We start from the raw sequence: 18,918 nt of genomic DNA, 5'->3' as shown, positions 1-18,918 counted from the left end.
GGTCGTGGCAGGGAAGAGAGCAGAAGGAGCTGACCATTGCTCCCAGCACTGAACCTGGGACTCCCCCAGCACCCCTCACTTCCAGCTCCTCTCCGGCAGACGCTCATCAGGGCTCACCATCTGCATCTCCAGCTGGGTCCATGCAACAGTGTCTTTCCAGGAGGCTCTACCATGTTCCCAAGCCAGCTGACAATACAGTATCCGACCTAATGGCTACTTCCTTCTCCCTTCAAAAGGGGGTGGGGAGAGTTCGTACTATTAATCATAAAAGACAACAGGCTGAACAACTGATTCTGATTAAGAAAAGATTCAAAAAAAAAAAAAAAAAAAAAACCACCAAACCCCTGGCTCTGACTTTTCCAGCTCACCTGGATGGTTTTTTTCACTGTACAGAAAGTGGGCCAATTGCTATCTGCACGGGTGCTTTAAATATTAGATCAGGAGATTGTGGCAACACCGGTCTTCAAACTGCAATGTGAAACAGCACTTGTCACAGGAATTAACTCTTACCTGACTGGAAGGATGACCTGCCTTGGAGACTTCTGAGTCCACCAAATAATAAAGCATTTTCTCAGGTGCGGGTCTTCCCAAAGGCAAAATCAATAGTAATGTGAGGGGTGCGCCCCCTCCCCCATTTCTCTGGGTTATAGTTCCTGAAGTCCCACTACCATCATTATTTTTTAACATATTTATTGAGTTGTGTGTGGGATTGCTCCCTCCAGCCCTCATTTAATTTCAAGTCAAGTCAGCCAGCTTTGAGCGGACTCCTGGGCCTGAAGACAAAAAGATTAAAATGGAATAAAGTTCCCCAAATACTTCCAGGGACGATGTCCTCCAGCCGCCCAAAGGCGTGGATGAGCGAGTTGCTTTTCTTCCCGATCAGGAGTTTCCTTTCCGCTCAGGGGCGTCAGGAGAGGCAGGCCCAGCTCCGATGCACGGCGTGGGGGGCTCGCGACCCAGACCCCGGCTCGGGCTGGGGAGGCCGCCGGCGCGCTGCCCGGCCGGGAGCTCAGGGGTTAAGCGGTTTCCGCGAGGCCCGCCCCGGGGCCGCGCTTCCCGCTTCGCCGCGGTTCCGCCCTCCGCCGGTGACGCCCCGGCCTTTGCCCAAATATGTCCCTTTCCCCCCTCCCTCGCCCAGCACCCGGCGCCCGTAGGCACCCCGGAGCCGCGGGGCTGGCACTCGGACGTCGCCCGGCCTCGGTGTCCCGGGCCGGCCCCGCCGGGAGCGCCCCTCCAGGATGCCCTTCCGGAAAGGTAGGCGGAGTCCCCCCCCCTAGCGCTCCCGGGCCTGGGCGGGAGACCTGCGCCGCCAGGTGCCGGGGGGCGGCCGGGAGGGTGCGGGGCCCGGCCCGGCGGGGCCCGGCCCGGCACTGCCCCTCTCCTGCCGCATCGCCCCTCCGACCCCACGTCGCCCACTCTGGGCACTCGGCGGCCGACCCCACGTGCCGCAGCCGGTGCGCAGAGCCGGCGCGCAGAGCGCGGTCGCGGTACTTGGACCGCACCCGGATTACGCCGCAGCAAGTTCTGATATGCAGGTGGAATCGGGTTCTCCCGGCGGACTGGAGATTTGGGGCGGGGGGTCGATTGTTCTACGGTGGCGAGAGGTTTGCAGCGTGGGGTCCCGGCGGCGCGCTCGGATTGCGGTCCGAGTCTCCGGAAGGGACTGGAGGGCGAGGGGTTGGGGTGGGCAGCTCGGCGGTGTGGAAGCAGGTCCGAGTGCGGGTCCTGCCTTCGGCCTTTTCTACCCTCTGACTCTCGGGAAGTCAGTTAACCACCCGGAGCCTCAGTTTCTTCATCCGCAAAATGAGCGCGTGAACCGGGACGGCCGTGTGGGGGCCGGGACGGGTGAGAGACGCGCGCGGCTCAGCATGCAGAGGCGTTGGGAAACGGCCGGCCGGCCAGGCAAGACCTGCCTTCCTGTGCCTGGCAGCTGGCACCCTGCGCCCACCTGGCCCACCTGCACCGCGGGCTGGGTTTGCGAGGCCTGCCGGAAAATCCCAGATGCTCGCGGGGCCCCAATTTCCGGGCAGGGCGATGGAGGCCCTGCTGTGCCCAGGGCGCTGCAGAGCTGGGCCGGGACTTGCCACCCTCAGGTCGGAGCCTAGGATGGCGGAGACTCGTTTTACTTTCCGAACAGAGCTGATTGGCTCCTCCTGCTTTTTCTGTTTGTGTTGGAAGGGGCTTGGGCTCGGTGACCCATTGTCACTCTGACCCAAGGCTTCCCCACCCCCACCTGGGTACCACTGACCGGGGCGAACAGAGAGGAAGCCGAGACTCCCTCCCAGGCACCCAGGCACCCGGGTACCTGGGACTGGCTGCGTGGCTTCCCGCCGCTGCCTCCACCCCACCTTCTGGCCGTCTCTTCACTTCCCTCATAATCCCGATTAATCGTCAGGTTAGTGCTACGGTTGCCAGTATTACCCTATTGGCCTTTGTCCCTTAAACAGAGGTTGCTCAGGTGCCACTGTGAGGTCCTGGTTGTGAAGATAAATGGTTGGCACTCCCTGTGCTGTGGGGATGTTGAGAAGGAAGGTGAAAGCCACGAGCAGGGACAGAGGGTTCAGTCGGATCCTCAGCTGATGGATGACGTGTGGTTCCAAACTCACCGTCTTCATTGGCTCCATTATTCCATATATAACGGCAACGCCGTGTCCCTGGAGGTTCCCCCGAGTCCCCAGCTGACCTCATTTAGCTGCAGTGTGAGTGGTCACTTATCTGCTGTGTTCTGTGGTCTCTGGAGGCAAACTCCCAGGAGGCAAAGTGCCCGTTTACTTGTCACGGAGCTGGAGGGAGCCTTACGCAGGAGGCTTAAGTACCTGGGCTGTTGAGTGAGTGTTCACCTGTGACGGCTTCCCTATGTGATGGCATCATTAGGTCACATGCGACAGACGTCTGTCTGCCCGCCACCAACCACGTTAAGCTTTGACTTTTTTTTTTTTTTTTCTAATCTGAAGAGAACACTGCTGCCTGGAGAGGTGAATCCTGCCCCTCCATTCTGTGAATGCTGATTCCTAAAGGTCCAGGGTGTGAGAAACAGGCGTCGTTGGGTTTTCTGGAAGCTTTGGTGTGAGCCAGGGCAGGGGCCGTGGAGGGCTTGCTTCCAGCCCAAGGCAGAACCTCCCCACTTGGCTTGGTCAGAACCTCCTGTTGAGAAGTGAACACAGCAAGTGGAAATGATGGCGAGGCCAGGTTTGTTCAATCTGGTGATGAGACGTCCTCTGGACCTGCCTGGAGGTGGAAAGCTGGGCCCGTGACCGGAGATATGGCACCCCATCCCTGGAACTGTCCCGGTGCTGGAGACTTCAGTATATGTATACATATGGAATATATATATAGTATATATTCAGACTTCAGTGTATATATACTCTTTTATACTTAAAAAAATTTTTGAACCATCTGAATCTATTAACTATTCAAAAAAAGTAATTTAAAAAATGGGAAATGAAAAGACTTTGCTTCTCTCCCCACAAAAAGAAGAGAAGCCAGCTGGAGAAGGACTTCCTTGTAGCTAACGTCTAGAAGGTTAATTGACCGCTGATTCCCTTCCCAGGCTGTGCTTCTGTGTCTTGACAAGTAAGACTCGGGGACCAGCTGGGTCAGGGCCTAGCAGGAAGCACACGCCCGCTCATATAGGGCAAGTTGAAAAGAATTTAATGAAGGGCCTGTTACAAAGGTTTGGGTTAGGTTAGAGGAAAACCACAGGGGATATTGCAGAAGCCCAGGCAGTCCCACCCCAGTCCTGAGGGGTGAGGGTCGAGCAGTCACTGGAGCCAGTGGCCCGAGGGGGGCTGCCCCTCCCTGGAGGATGCAGGCGGCCTGTGGCCCCCGCAGAGGCCCCACGCTGCTCCCTCCCTCTGACCCCAGGACGTGGGCAGCCGAGGGCCAGGGAGCCTGTTGTGTGTGTGCAGGTCAGCCTGCGGGGACCGGGGACGGGTGGATTTGCCCTTCGTGACAGCAGATCTGGGGGAACAAACAGATGACCAGCCGAACTTTGGTACTCGTCCTGGGCCTTGCCCGTGAGAGGCTTGACCGATGGCACTGAATGTAATTAGGGCAGAGTTCAGTGACTGCACGCCACTCACTGGCTCGCTTATTCATTCATTCGTTCGTTCATTCGTTCGTTCATTCATTAATTCATTCTCTAGACGGAGCGCCTGCTCTGCGCCAGGCACGCTCGAGGTTCTTGGTGAATGACAGACTTGGCAGTTCCCTCGCCGCAGTCACCCCTCCCCGGCGTGGTCCACCTGCTGTGATAATGGCCAGCAGGGACCGTGTAGCCCGAGATGGGTGAATGGTGGGGCGGGGGCGGCGGGCAGTAGCCGATGGTGCCTTTCCCCGCCGGCCGAGGGGATGGCACGCGGGCTCCGCGTTCACACTCTCATCCGCCCTGGCCTCTCTGCTTGGCGGCTCCAGGGTGCTGGGGGCTAGTGGGGCGAACAGAGTCCGACCCTCAGCCAAGCTGCTGGAATTTTGAGATGGGCTCGAGTAAGAAGGAAATGCCCTGACGTGGACCATTAGGGAAACTCAGGAGAACAAAGGGGCGGAGAGAACTTAGGTGGGCCCCAGGAGGAAGGTGGTGAACGGGGTGATTAAAGCTGGAAACTTCTCTCTCTGGAGGATGTTAAAGGCAGGCTAGATGGTGATTTTCTAGGGGGTTGGGGAGTGCTGTGTTCAGAGACTGTGGTCTTGGCTAAATTCTCGAGGTCCCTTTCAGGTGGAGAAGCTGAAAACAATGTCTTCAGATGGTGGAGGGATGGGGACAGGGCTGAAGGTTCTCATCATAAATAACAGTAAGAAACCAAACACACTTAGGGACCACCTTCCAGGTCCTGTGCTGAGTGCTTTGCACATGCGCATTTGTCCTCACAACCACCCCAGGGGCTATTATTTCCACTGTGAAGGTGAAGGAAGTGAGGCTCAGAGAGGCTCCGTACACAATGGTCAACTCGTGTGCTGAGCAGCGCTGGACTGAGGCTCTGCCTTTCCGGCTCAGACCCCAGTGACGGGCTAGCCTGGGACGTGGTATGACGTGTGTCAGGCTGAGACCGCACAGTGTGATACGTCTGCCGTTGCGAACATCAGACGTCTTCCACGTTAGAAATGAGCTGAGAGACAGACTTAGATGCCTGACTCTTCTGAATCCTTGAGAGAGGCAGGTGGAAGGGATGGGACTGCACGTGGGGACAGTCGGGGTTCCCCTCTCTCCCGTGGCCCCGAGGGGCTGGACTCATAACATGGGTCTGGTGTCGTGGAGATGATACGCCAGCCAGATGTCAGGTCACAGCTGCCCAGGAGCTGCCGCGTCCCCTGCTGGGCACAGAGGCAAAGACAAGTCCCACTGTTGCAGGAGGTGCAGCACCTTAGGGGTTCCTGCAGGTGAGCTGCTTGCAGCGGGAGCTCCATCGCAGTTAGGTCAGCATTTTTTTGGACCCAAACCCGGGACCTCTCCTTCCTTTCACTCCCAGTAGGAGTGCAAAGAGCAGATCCCGACCAGACTCGGCAGGGCTGGGCTGGGCTGGTCCCTGGTCCTTTCGTCCCTCCCCTGAACTCCGGTGCTGGGCCGGCACCGCCCTCCACTCTGGGGCCCTGCGGGCGGGCTCTGTCCTCAGGTACACTTTCCTCTCTTGGGGTCTGGCAGCTTGCTCCCAGGACGGCTCCATTTCAGAGACTAGTGCCCCAGGGAAGCACCCGCCAGCCAGGCTGGGCCTGCCCGCTTCCCTCAGGGCCTCTGTCTCCAGGTTTCCCTTCTGAATCCTCTGCTTTGTCTTCTCAGGCCTTTGATCCCTGGCCTGCGCCCTTCTAATGCCTTCCCGTTATCTTAAAGCGTGTCCTCTGCTGTGATCCCTGTCCTCGGTGTCCAGGGTCCCTGTGTTCCCACATCTGTGCTCCCCTCCTGCATCCTCTCCCCTCCGAGGACCCAGCCGCACCCTCCCAGGTGCTACCATCCTTCACGGTACATTTGCACACATGTGGATATACACGTGGGCACGTGTAGGCTTCTGGTGGTTCCTTAAGGCCCTGCTCAAGTTCAAGTCTTCTCTGCCCCGTTTTCCATCTATTCTATGCAGATGGGGCTCTTGCAGGCAGTTACTTGTCCTCACACTTAATTGTCCTCCATTTGGGGGAGGGTCTAGATCTCATACTTCTGTCTGGCCAGGTGGTAGCAAGTGCTTCATAAATCCTTTGCCTAGTTAATTTGTCCAAAACTCCATTTTCTTCTGCAGTGGGTAGTTGCAGAGCCGAAGTAAGACCGTCAGATCCCTAATCACCGAAAGATTAGGGTCATCGTCCCACATGTAATTTAAGATAAGACAATACCAAGTCATAAATGTAAGCAAGGCGGACAATCTTCTGATTTTTACTATGGTCACGATTTTGGTGCTTTTTGGTGAAATAGCAGGGTCCAAACAACAATAACAACAGCACCTGATGCTGTGTGCCTCAGTGTGGTCTGCACCTTAGTTAGTTCAGACCCGGGGGCCCCGTGCAAGCAGGCACTCTTCTCCTTGTGGAGCTAAAAGTACCACATGCTCAGGAATTGTACATCCATGAAGCCTCCAAGCATGCATCATCCCTTTACCTCCCCTGCAAGGAATGTGAATCTTTGACTTCACAGGACTTTCCCAGGGCAGGGCCTGGGCGGTCACCTCTGTCCCAGCTCCTGGCACCTACGTGGGTGGCCCCCTGTTTCCTCCTTATCTGCATCGGATTCCTGGGAGGTGCCGGAATCAGCACCTGGGGGCCCTACAAGAGGCAGGCGGACTGTGTCTTCCCGTCCTTCCCAATTGCTGCATTTAGGTGAAAGCTAGATAAAACGAACACAGGAAGTCACAAAGTCACAGGAGAAACCCGGGAAGAGCAGGGGGAGGGGCACGGGCAGTGAGGGGAGGGGTAAAAGGAGGGGAGGGGAGGGGAGGGAGGTCAGGAGTGCTCCCACCCCTGGCCCCTGGCCCACCTGCTGTTCTGCAGGAGTTGAGGTCCGAGGTCTGTAACCTAAGAGCCCGGGTCTTTTATAACCTCTGCCGCCCCCAGTGTGATGGCCCCAGGTGATGATCCGCAGAGCCCAGGAGGAGGAGGAGGAGTCCATGTGTACAGACAGGCGCTTCTCTCAGTGTTTATTCATCATTGTTGGGACAGTCCTGAGAGCGGCTGGGGCAGGGCAGGTACCCACAGGTGGCAGAAGTGACCCGGAAGCTGCAGGAAGCATCTAAGGATGTGGGCCGTGCCCTCAGCAGGAGTCAGATGTGAGCCGTCGGGGAGAACCCCCCGGCCGGGCGCTGAGAGACCCAGTGGTGGCGGGTCCACCGTGTTGGTGGCGGGCTGGGTCTCAGGGCCACCCCTGGATGGCGCTCGGCCTCGGTTGACCCATCTGGAAACAAAGGGGGTGAAGTGAGATTCACTGCAGCTCCGGCCCAGAGACTGATGCTTCCCAGTTGCCGGGATGCTTGTCACACACGCGGCCCGTCTCCCCGCCTCCGAGCTCCTTGGCTAAGCCGGGCCAGGGAGGCTGGGGGTCCCCGCTGGGCTGGGTCCTCCAGGGACTCTGTCCCGGGCACCCTGGCCTGTCTCTCCAGCAGCTCCAGGCGGGAAGTGAGTGGCAAATGATGGCGTCTTGGGCCTGCGGTCTCTGGTCTCTGCATTCCTCCAGCTACGACTTCAGGACGGAAATTGGACCAAAAGGAAGTCGGTGTTGGAGCCCGCCTTTTGTGGAAGCACACGGTACCCTTCTGGAACCTGCCCATGACATCAGGCCGACGTCATCCTGGGTGTGCATCCTGCAGGGAGCTCGCGGCCACCGTCTCTTTGCGGGTCTCCCCAGAGTCTAAAGGAATCACCAGTAGCAGGGCCTTCCGTGCGGAACTTCAGCAAAGAGTGACCGAGCCTCACGTGTTCGCAGGGGGCCTGGGGAAGAGCTGTAAATCATGTATGTCAAAAATCGAAGCCCTGGGGACTTTCCTGGCTGTCCAGTGGTTAAGACTTCGCCTTCCAGTGCAGTGGGTGCGGGTTCAATCCCTGGTTGGGGAGCTAGGATCCCACATTCCTCGGGGCCAAAAAACCAAAATATAAAACAGAAGCAATATTGTAACAAACTCAATAAAGACGTTGAAAAATGGTCCACGTGGACTTCCCTGGTGGTGCAGTGGTTAAGAATCCGCCTGCCAATGCAGGGGACTTGGGTTAGAGCCCTGGTCTGGGAAGATCCCACATGCCGCGGGGCAACTAAGCCTGTAAGCCACAAGTACTGAGCCTGCGCTCTAGAGCCCGCGAGCCACAACGACTGAGCCCACGTGCTACAACTACTGAGACTGCGCGCCTAGAGCTCCGCAACAAGAGAAGCCACCGCAATGAGAAGCAAGTGCACCACAACGAGGAGTAGCCCCCGCTCGCCGCAGCTAGAGAAAGTGGTTCATATTATAAAAAAAAAAATGGTCCACATCAAAAAGTCTTTAAAAAAAACCTGAAGCTGTAGTGTTTCCCACGTAAGTTCAATTGTGAGCAACTTGGAAAATGCAGAGAACCGAAAAGAAGAACAGGAAAGCTGCTCATCATTTCTCGACCTGCAGAGAATAGTTCCAGGATTCCTCCTGGTGACAAGGCCGGTGGAGGGACAACAGTAAGAGGCGCAAACCCTCATCCCACTGGCCTGAAACAGCACGTCCGGCTCCTGCCTGCATCTGTGTCCAGACTGAGCAAGGGGGCCCAGCCTGGAGGTGTCACAGCCCTGGTCAGGGGCCAGGCAGGCGACATCTGCGGAACAGGAGGGTTTGGGGCTGTGCTGCCCTGGCCCTCCTGCCTGGAAGTGCAGGGATGCTGATGCTTTTGAGAAAACATCCGAGGGGGGCCGATTGCTTTGGCATTTTGACTGTCGGCCTCACCTGCTGCACCCCAGCGATGGGATCCAGGAAGGCCTCCTGCTGAGGCGTCATCCAGAGGCCTGGGGACGAGGGCCGGTCTTCACAGGAAGGGCAAGGTTCCATCAGCCGGTGGGGGTCGGACAGGAGCTTAGCAAGGTGCCCCAATGTGGGCTTTGAAGCAGGAAGAGAGAAGGAGAGAGAGGTCCTGAGCGCAGAAAGATGCATTTTTTTTTTTTTTTTTTTTTTTTTTTGCATTATGCGGGCCTCTCACTGTTGTGGCCTCTCCCATTGCGGAGCACAGGCTCCGGACGCGCAGGGTCAGCGGCCACGGCTCACGGGCCCAGCCGCTCCGCGGCATGTGGGATCTTCCCGGACCGGGGCACGAACCCGTGTCCCCTGCATCGGCAGGCGGACGCGCAACCACTGCGCCACCAGGGAAGCCCAGAAAGATGCATTTTGACGCAGACTCTCGGGAAAGCCTGGCCCTCGGCAGCACGCCCCCGACTGCTGGGGTAGCTCATGCTGCCCGGGAACGACGGGTACAGGGGCACCGTTTATCTCATTCCTGGCCACACATCTGGGTTAACTGGGGAGCTTTTAAAAAAAAGTCGGATGCTCCGGAAGTTCTCATTTAATGGTTCTGGGTTGATGCCTGGGCAGACAGATTCCTGAATCAATCTTATCTGTAGGATACAAGGTACACGGTGACTCTTCCAGTCTATTCCATTTCATTAACAAAGATTCTGGTCGGGCTCCAAAGACCCATTTCAAGGCCACGAATGGGGAGAGACCCACACTCTTGAAAATGCTAGGAAGCCCTCACCGGCACCTCCCAGACTCCCTTGCACCTCAGGTTCTGGGTGTGACTGAGGGTCTTCGTCAGGTCTGGGGGGTGCAAGTGACCTGCCTGACCTTTGGGGGGTGGGTTTCTGAGCCAAGGGGCCGTGGGAGGAAGCAGGGGATCCATCTAGAGGGAGGGAGGCCCCCATCAAGCAGCCATCTGCATGGGCCATGTTTTGCTGGAGAACAATATAAAGTAAACATTTTGGGAATACAGGAAAGGGAGAGTTACAGCTGAGGAACTTGAGAAGAAAAGGCAAGAAACACACTAGGAGGCCGGCTGCGCTGCCCCTGCCCGTGCCGACCGCCCCCAGCCCCGTGATGTTATCAGTACTTTAGTCACCCCCATTAGCCCTTCCATCATGTGGCAAACGTCTGTTCAGCGCCTCGTGGAGCAGGGCTGGGTCAAGTGCTGAGGGTGCAGCAGGGAACTGGACAGAGACGCCTGCCCTCGTGGCCTTACGTCCTGACGGGGAGACAGACGGTAACAGACGAGTGAGTACGGTATGTGTCCAGTGGGTACCAGTGCTGGGGAGAAAAATAACACGGGAAAGAAGAGGGCGGGGGCGGGGGCTGCTGTTTTAAATAGGATGATAGGATGGTCACTGAGAGGACATCTGGGCAGAAACCGAAGGGACTGGGGGAATGGACCACACGGCATCTTAGGAGAGTGTCTGGCAGGGGGACGTGTAGGTGCAAAGGCCCTGTGGCCACAGTGGGCTGAGTGTGGAGGCCAGTGGGGCTGGTGTGTAGTGGGTGTGGGACATGGCTCAGAAAGCGTGGGTCATTTGGGTCCTCGAGGCCGTGGTAAGGCTTTGGCCTCCTCCTGGGATTGGGTGGGAGGCTCTGGGAGGTTTTTAGTGGGGGCGAGGCTCGAGTGAACTTTAGGTTAGCAAACCCTCTGGATGGTCCGTGGCTGCCCTCCCGAGAGCAGGTTGCAGGTGGCACGGGAGTCGGCTAAGGTGGCCTGCGAGTGGTGCCATGGGCTGGGGTCCGGGTGGTGCAGTGGGAGGTTGCGTTCTGAGTGTGTTCAGGAGGTAGAGACCGTGGGGCTGGACGGCTGGACTGGACGTGGGGGGAGAGAGAGTGAGTCAGGGTAGCTCCCATGACTGCCCCCTGGCTGATCTGTGGGGATGCTGAGGACGTTAACAGCCTCAGGACCAGCCAAGGGGACAGGTCACAGCCGGGTGGGGTTAGGGGGCCCGGTGCCTGTTGAGTAACTATGAGAGGATTCGAGAGGCTTGGGACTCGGCACGCGGCCCTCTGTGAAGATCCGTTATGCTCCGGGCTCGTCTCCAGATAGATGCTTCTTGTAAGAAGCAACTGGCTTCCAAGTCAAATCAGAGTTGACCATTCTCCCCGCACGTAAGGGATCCGTCATGTTTCCATGTGGGGCTGGGCACAGATAGTTTCCATGCTGGGAGGGAAGCGACTGGTAGGTTTTCCACGGGGCCAGTGTTTCCATGTCAGTAGTACCAAAGTAGCAATTAAATTTCTCTCCCTTCCTCAGTTTCCTTAAAGTGTGAAGGCCCCCATTGGGAGAAAAGGAAAACCCCACTCCAGGAAGGCTTCCTGAACAAACTCAGGCCGGCCAGCTGACCAAGTTAGTCTCCTAACGGGGTGATCAGCTCACCGGGGATCACCCGCGATTTCCCTGTTTTAGCCTCGACAGTCCCAAGACCCAGCTACCTCCTCATCCCAGGCAAACTGGGACAATGGGTCAGCCTCCCCACCTCCAGCCAACCCTCATGCCTTGGGCTTGATGACCCCTAGACGGCCTCATGTTAGAGAAAGAGGTTTGAAAACCTCCACCACGTTTGAACAACAAATAGAATCCAAGCTAATTCTGTGGCCCTGGGTTACGGCTTGAAAGTATGGAAAATACGTTTCAAAGCAATTCTGCCAAGAGCCGCATCAGGAAATCAGAGCAAGAATTTTATCATCAACTTGCTGTAATAACAGCACAGAAATCTGAATCTGCAAATTGCCTGGTTTCAGTGTGAAAAGCCTAAAACTCAGATGTCATCCCCTTTTCATGAAAATGAGTCAGTCAGCATCCACTTTACCATGAATCATGTTTGCTGTTGTTACGTCATTTCCCAGATATAAGTGGGGAAGAGAAAACAGAAAGCAGTTCCAGCTGAAATCATGTTTGGTGCAAATCCCGGATGTTATAAAAGCTTTTTGTATAAAGTCATTTGAATGCAGTGAAAGGTCATACGGTCACTACTGCTTTAGAGGAAATTGGTTTCTTAACCTTATAAAACTCTTGCAGATTCATTGTGGATGCCTCCCAATAAGTGATACATGGCATGACACTAAACCGGTCATCTGCTCTCCAGGAGAACCAGCTGTGCCCAGCAAGGGGACAGGCCTGTGTGTCTCCGTGGCCGTGTTCCTTTCTCTGGCTTCTGTTAGAAATAACCAGAGGACTGGTAAGAAGCTTTTAAAAATCAGGGAGTGTGTAATGGGCTGAAGAAAAAAAGAGAAATTTAGCCTCTTCACGTCTCAGAAAAACACAGATGGAGATCACCGTGAAAGGCTCCATTTTACCCTTCTTTGCTGGCAGAAATGAAGTCAGATGTTATCAAGTGCCGGGGAGAATACTGGTCAGAAGGGTCTCTGATATATTGCTGGTGGGCGTGGGAAACAGTTTGGAATTGTCTTGTAAAGTTGAAATCCGCACACCCTGTAACCAGGTGTCATTCCTGGGTGTGTCACAGAGAGACTTCTGGGCCGCTGGTGTTCACTCTAAGACTCTATTAGGAATGCCTTTAAACAACCCGAAAGCACATGGACAAGAGAAGAATGAATTCCCTCTTGGTATAGTCCCATAACAGAATATTCTGTGGCCGTCTGAATGAGCTACACTCTGAAGACGGCTACACTCAGTATTGTCCATGACAATTTAAAAAATCTCAAAACATTAGATACAGTCAGACACTTTTTAAAAACTAAAATTAAAACAACAAAAACTAAACGATACGCTTTTGAGGAATACCTGTATAATAAAACGATATTTCTTTTATGAGATTCAGGAGAATGGTTACTCCTCTCTCGTACAGACAGACGTCATCAGAGCCAGTAATTCAGATGTCGATTGGCTGATAGATTCCTGGTTGTCTATTATATCATTAAAATGAACCAACATACAGAAGAGGGCCATTCAGGGGTCAGTGATGGGAGCATGAGATGAACCAAGGGTTAAGATTAACCCAGTTCTCTAAACCCAAATCTCCAAAGCATGAAGAGGAATTTTCCTTCCTACTTGTTTAAAAGATCAGCGGGGCTTCCCTGGTGGCGCAGTGGTTGCGAGTCCGCCTGCCGATGCAGGGGACACGGGTTCGTGCCCCGGTCCGGGAAGATCCCACATGCCGCGGAGCGGCTGGGCCCGTGAGCCGTGGCCGCTGAGCCTGCGCGTCCGGAGCCTGTGCTCCGCAACGGGAGAGGCCACAGCAGTGAGAGGCCCGCGTACCACAAAAAGAAAAAAAAAAAAAAATGATCAGCAGCTCCCAAAGCTGTAAGTTTTCATGGTTTATAAAATAGCTGTAAGGCAGTTAGATTGCTGTTTGTGCCCACAGGAGGGATTGTTTGCTAAGTGAGTGGACGTGTAGCAAGAAGAAGACGGTCAATCCAGGGCTGAATGTCACATGGCATCTAAATAGAACATAAAGTCGTATTTTAAAATTTTAAATTTTTGTTTCTACTACTACCGATTATATTTAAGTTTTAACAGAGAAATGAAATGATTTGGAGAGTCCATTTCAAATAGTAGGTACTTTAAAATATTAGGTCCTTAGAGGGAGGGACCCAGATTAGAGACAGGACAGTAAATGCGGTGGGTGGTCCTGCCTGGGGTCCTGGGCGTGATGGTGCCGATTGGCAGAATTCATTTGGAGCCTCTATCGTATTTGAGTTAATTTCCTGCTTTTGATGGTTGTCCTGTGGTTATGCGTGTAGGCGAGCATCTTTGCTTTTAGGTAAGTATTAAGGAGGAATGGGGCACATTTTATCCTTGTGGTTCCAAAAAAAATAATATGTATGACTATTTAATAATTAAAAATACTATGTGTGGTATTTTGTATATGTAAGATATGTATCTATTTATTTAAATAGTGATAACACAGACTGATAAAGTAAATATGGCAAAATGTTAACAACGGGTGAATCTGGGTGGAGGATACATGGAAATTCTTTGTGCTACTTGAAATTCTTCTGTAAGTTTAAAATTATGTCAAAAGGAGAAGGTAAAACAGAGGCGAGAGATGTGTGGTCACCTCTCCAGCCTCATCGCCTTCCCCTGCGCCTGGTTCCTCTTGGCACTTCCCATCACTCTCCTTGGCTGTCCTCACCCCACTGTGTCTAAGGGTACAGACAAGGGCACTTTAAAAAAATTAAAAAAAATTTTTTTGGCTGTGCCACGCAGCCCCCCAGGGATTGAACCTGTGCCCCTGGCAGTGGATGCGTGGAGTCTTAACCACTGGACTGCCAGGGAAGTCCCAGCAAGGGCACTTCTTATGCAAAGGATTCATCGACTGTATAACCCAGCAGTTCCACTCCGAGGAATATGCCCCAGAGAAATGAAAAAACACATCTATGCAAAAAGATATGCGTGCATTTTCATAGCAGCATTACTCATAATCCCCCAAAAGGAGAAGCCACCCAATGTCAGTGGACTGATAAATAATTTAAAATGTGGTATATCCATACAATGAAATACTATTCAGCAACAAAAAGGAATGAAATATGCCACAACCTAGACAACCTTGAAACACACTCTAAGTGAAAAAGCTATTTCCAAAAGATTGTATGATTTCATGGATACTTACTGTCCAGAAAAGGCAAATCTATAGAGACAGTAAGTAGATTTGAGGTTGCCTAGAAGTTAGAGGGGGAGGAAGATGGGGACTGAGACAGCTGAAGAGTTCTTCGGCCGGGGGGCATGGAAAGGTTCTAGATTTGTGATGTTTGCACAAGTCTGTGAATATACTAAGAAACAGTGAATTGCATGGTTTTAAATGGGTGAATTAGATCTCAAGAAAGCTGTTCCAAAAAACAAACAAAAAGAATTCACTGTCTTCACAGCAGCTGGTTTCTCAGCCTTTGAGAAGCAAGGTTTGGCTCCACTTTCTGGATGAGCAGAAAGAGAAAGATTTCATAGACCTTGGATGACTAGGAGGAATGGCTGAGGCTGGTCCTGGGTTCCAGGCTCCGTCTGGACTTCTGCCTGCCCGTCACTTCCTTGTCCTTCTTCCGTGAGGGCTGGCTTCGGGGCAGGGGGGCTTCGGGGCAGGGGTGACATGGACCTTGACCCGGGAGCTGCCTCAGGAGACCTCCGGGAGTACGGGAGCGTGCTGGGCAGACGGGAGGGACCTGGGTTCCAGTCCTGTGATGTCTCTACCTGTCGAGGGACCTCTGATGGTCGCTTCATCTCTGGACCTTCATTCTCTCCTCTATAAAATGGAGGATTTAACTGGGTCCTCTCTTCCAGCAAGTTCCTTCTGCATTTCTAGTGGTCTTCTTTCATCTCTCATGCTGTTAGGATTAACAGCATTAACCATGCATTTGATTTTTAGCCCCCAAAGGGCTATAGTAATGATTCTTACGTTTGATTTGTAATATATGTATTTAGTTGTCTTGATGGGTATCATGAAGGTCTTCAGAAAATTAGCTTTAATTAATTGCTCCTCTTCATGCCCTCTACAAAGTGTGTGGCAGGCTGAGTTCTGGGAAGAGCATGTGTAGAGGCAACTTGAACAAATCACGACAGGCCAGTCTCTCCTGCTCTGAAGTGTCATCTCTCTGTCCTAACCTGGGGCCCGCACACCTTACGTCTTTAGTGATTTCAAAACAGTGGTTCGCACCAAGATCTAAGTCAGTCTTTTTTGTTATTGGTTTGCATTTTACGTTTTTCTAAGCTGACGTGTAGCATGCATGCACTAAGTGTACAGATCTCAGTCAGTTCCTACACACGTACACATCCATGTGGCCACAGCACTGGGATCAAAGCTAGAGAACATTTCCAGTCCCCAGAGGCTCCTCGGGGCCCTTGCCATTCAAAACTCTTCCCAGCAGGAACCCCTATTCTGACTTCTCCCATTAGAAATCTTGTTTGTTCTTGAACTTCACCTAGATGATATTATGCATTACGTATCTTTTTTGTTTCTTCTGAATATTTTTTATATCGAATTATAGTTCATTTACAATATTATATAAGTTTCAGGTGTATAATGTAGAGATTCACAATGTTTAAAGGTTATACTCCATTTATAGTTCTTATAAAATATTGGCTACATTCCCTGTGCTGTACAATACGTCCTTGTAGTTTATCTTATACATAGTGGTTTGTGTCTCTCAATCCCCTACCCCTATATCTTGCTCCTCCCCCTTCCCCCTCCCCACGGGTAACCACTAGTTTGCTCTCTATATCTGTGAGCTTGTTTCTGTTTTGTTATATTCACTAGTTTGTTTTATTGTTTAGATTCCACATATAAGTGATATCATACAGTATTTGTCTTTCTCCATCTGATTTATTTCACTGAGCATAATGCCCTCCAAGTCCATCCATGTTGCTGCAAATGGCAAAATTTCATTCTTTTTTTTAACATTACGTATCTTTTGAAGGTGGCTTCTTTCCATCAACATTCTGACCATGAGATTTTCCCATGTGGTTGTTTGTAGAAGGCTTAGTTCATCCTTGTTGCTATGGAGTGTTCCGTTGTGTCCTTTCTGTTGTTGGTGGACCTTTGGGCTGTTTTTGGTTTGGGGTTATTATGCCCTGAGCTCCGATGAACGTTTTATTTGTACCTGCCTTTCAGTGGTGAAAACACTCATTTCTGTGGCCTTGCCAGCTGATGGTGGAGACGGAGGTTTAGTTCCTCTAGCACCTGGCTGTAGAAGAAGTTCTCTCTCCTTTGTGGATTAGAGATTGTGTTTTCTACTTGATGTTGGGGAAGGATGCTGTCTCCCTTGGGAAAAGTTTACCTTGCGGAGATTTTTTTCCCCTCATGTCTTCCTTACTCTGTCTTCACTCCCGGAAACACAAAGTTTTGCAATTCTTTACATTTCTTGCAATTTCACTGCATGGTTTTCCTTGTGCACACCCCTCACTTTCCCAGCTCTGCTTTTTCTCATCAGCTCCCTCCTTGGATGCATCTGTACCCTACCCTTCAAGGCCCAATTCAAAACACAGGCTGCCTTAAAGTCTTTTTAAAATTTGTCTAGTGTTTTATTTTTAAAATGTTTATAGGTGCTGAATTCGCTATTACAGTAGGAGCAATTCTTTACTTTGCAAAAAAGATCCAGCGTTTTCTTCTTTTATTTTTAAATTTAATTAATTAAGTTTTAAAAATTTAGCCTTACAGTCTTCAAGCCGGAGGTAGTCGTGGTTCCTGTGCTGTAATGTGTGTTCATTCCATTTCCCCAGCTAGACTGCAAACTCCCAGGTAGTGTCCTGTTGTCCAGCCTCAGGCCTGGTAGATGACTGATAACCATATATTGAATTAACTAATGAATTAATAGGAACATTAATACTTCAGTGCACAGAAGAGGCCTCAAAGAATGTCATTCTCTGACTTGAGGGTCTTTCTTGCTTCCTGATTAAATCAGAATCTTATCCCAGTCCCTGACAACGATCACACAGAAGGTGCGCTTCAGGGAGCCTGCCCTGCCCGCGAAGGAACAGAAGCCTGGAAAGCTGACACCTTTTCCAGAGTCTCTGGGGTTTGCAGCTGCCTGGCTCGGGAGCACCCAGCCTCTAGGCCTTCATGTGTTGTTGACCCTGCAGAATAGCTCTGATGACTTCTTCTGGGGCATTTCCTCGAGTTTTATTCTGCATTGCACCTCTCCTTCATTGCTCCCCCTTCTAACCAAACACCTCTTTTTCAGAGAGAGACGAGTTAGACGCTGTTCTCTCCAAGACGCTTAGGTAGGATCCTAAGTTATTCCAGCCGGGATACCCGCCATTACAACCACGCAGGGTGTCTGGGGGGACGTTAAGAACGAACAGAACCGCTGAGAGGACCCCCCTGGAACACGAGGTAATAGAGTTCAGGCGGTCCTGGGTCTCCTCCTGAAGGTTTGAGAACCACTGCAGTGTGTGTGTGAGATGAATGGATGGGACAGGCCTGGCTGGCCTCCGGTAACAAAGGAGACACGAAATGCTTAAGTGACAGCAGAAATGTGTCCCAGCACAAGTGGCCAAAGGGAGGCCCAGGTTTCAAGAGACCTTTTCTGTGACCCCCTGTGCTTCCTAATTATCAATGTCCACGTTGTTCTTTGATCTGCAGCAGAAATGGCGGCATCTGCCCTCCTCAAAGTCTGTTATAAAGTGGCCACCCACTGAGCGTGTGAGCCTCCCGAAAGGGGACCACTGCGCAGCTCAGGCGGCAGGGGGCCTGGGGGCAGATGGGAAATCTCTTCCTGCACCGAATGTTGGATAAAACACTTGGGACTCATTTGCCCGAGACGTGACCCTTTAATTGCATATGTATTTTATTTGTGTGTCTACACAAACATAACACTTTTAACTTACACTTGATGACTCAGGAATAGTTTTCGGCTGCATGAGCATTAATTGCGTGTGTCAGGAAAGTAATAAAAGTGTGTGACGGCAACGAGGGACACTCCTTGCCTGGAGGGTTTTCCATTTCTGTTTCTCTTTTTACTTTAAAAAATGTTAAGCATTTAGCAAAGTTGCAGGCATGGCACAGGGAACAACCGGTGCCACCTGGATTCCGGCTGTTGCATTTTACTGTGGTATTGTCTCAACCTGTTTTGCTGTTGTTGAACCATTTGAGACTTTGTTGCAGACATAATGACACGTCATCCCTAAATAATTCAGCGTGTTCCTCCCCAGATCAAGAATGTTCTCTCTCCCTCTTTTTTTTTTTTTTTTAATACATTTCTTTTTCTTCATTTATTTTTGGCTGCTTTGGGTCTTCGTTGTGATGCGCGGGCTTCTCACTGCGGTGGCTTCTCTTGTTGCGGAGCTCGGTCTCTAGGCGCGCGGGCTTCAGTAGTTGTGGCTCACGGGCTCTAGAGCACAGGCTCAGTAGTTGTGGCGCACGGGCTTAGTTGCTCCGCGGCACGTAGGATCTTCCCGGGTCAGGGATCGAACCTGTGTCCCCTGCATTGGCAGGTGGATTCTGTTTTTTTCTTTTTAACATTTTTATTGGAGTATAATTGCTTTACAGTGGTGTGTTAGTTTCTGCTGTATAACAAA

General features: G+C 52.2%; 1 protein-coding gene across 1 annotated transcript in view; it reads left to right on the top strand.

The window, feature by feature from the left end:
- The first annotated feature begins 1,141 nt into the window (after nucleotides 1-1,141).
- The window catches only part of PFKFB3 (6-phosphofructo-2-kinase/fructose-2,6-biphosphatase 3), an 86,911-nt gene continuing 69,134 nt past the window's right edge, over nucleotides 1,142-18,918 (top strand). The window contains exon 1 of the mRNA XM_028496437.2: nucleotides 1,142-1,254. Coding sequence (XP_028352238.1) covers nucleotides 1,239-1,254 — 16 coding nt within the window. The 5' untranslated portion in view covers nucleotides 1,142-1,238. The remainder of the gene's footprint in view (nucleotides 1,255-18,918) is intronic.

Source organism: Physeter macrocephalus, chromosome 11, assembly GCF_002837175.3.
Source record: "Physeter macrocephalus isolate SW-GA chromosome 11, ASM283717v5, whole genome shotgun sequence".
Classification (NCBI taxonomy): Eukaryota; Metazoa; Chordata; class Mammalia; order Artiodactyla; family Physeteridae; genus Physeter; species Physeter macrocephalus.
This window is presented reverse-complemented; position numbering and strand designations above follow the sequence as displayed.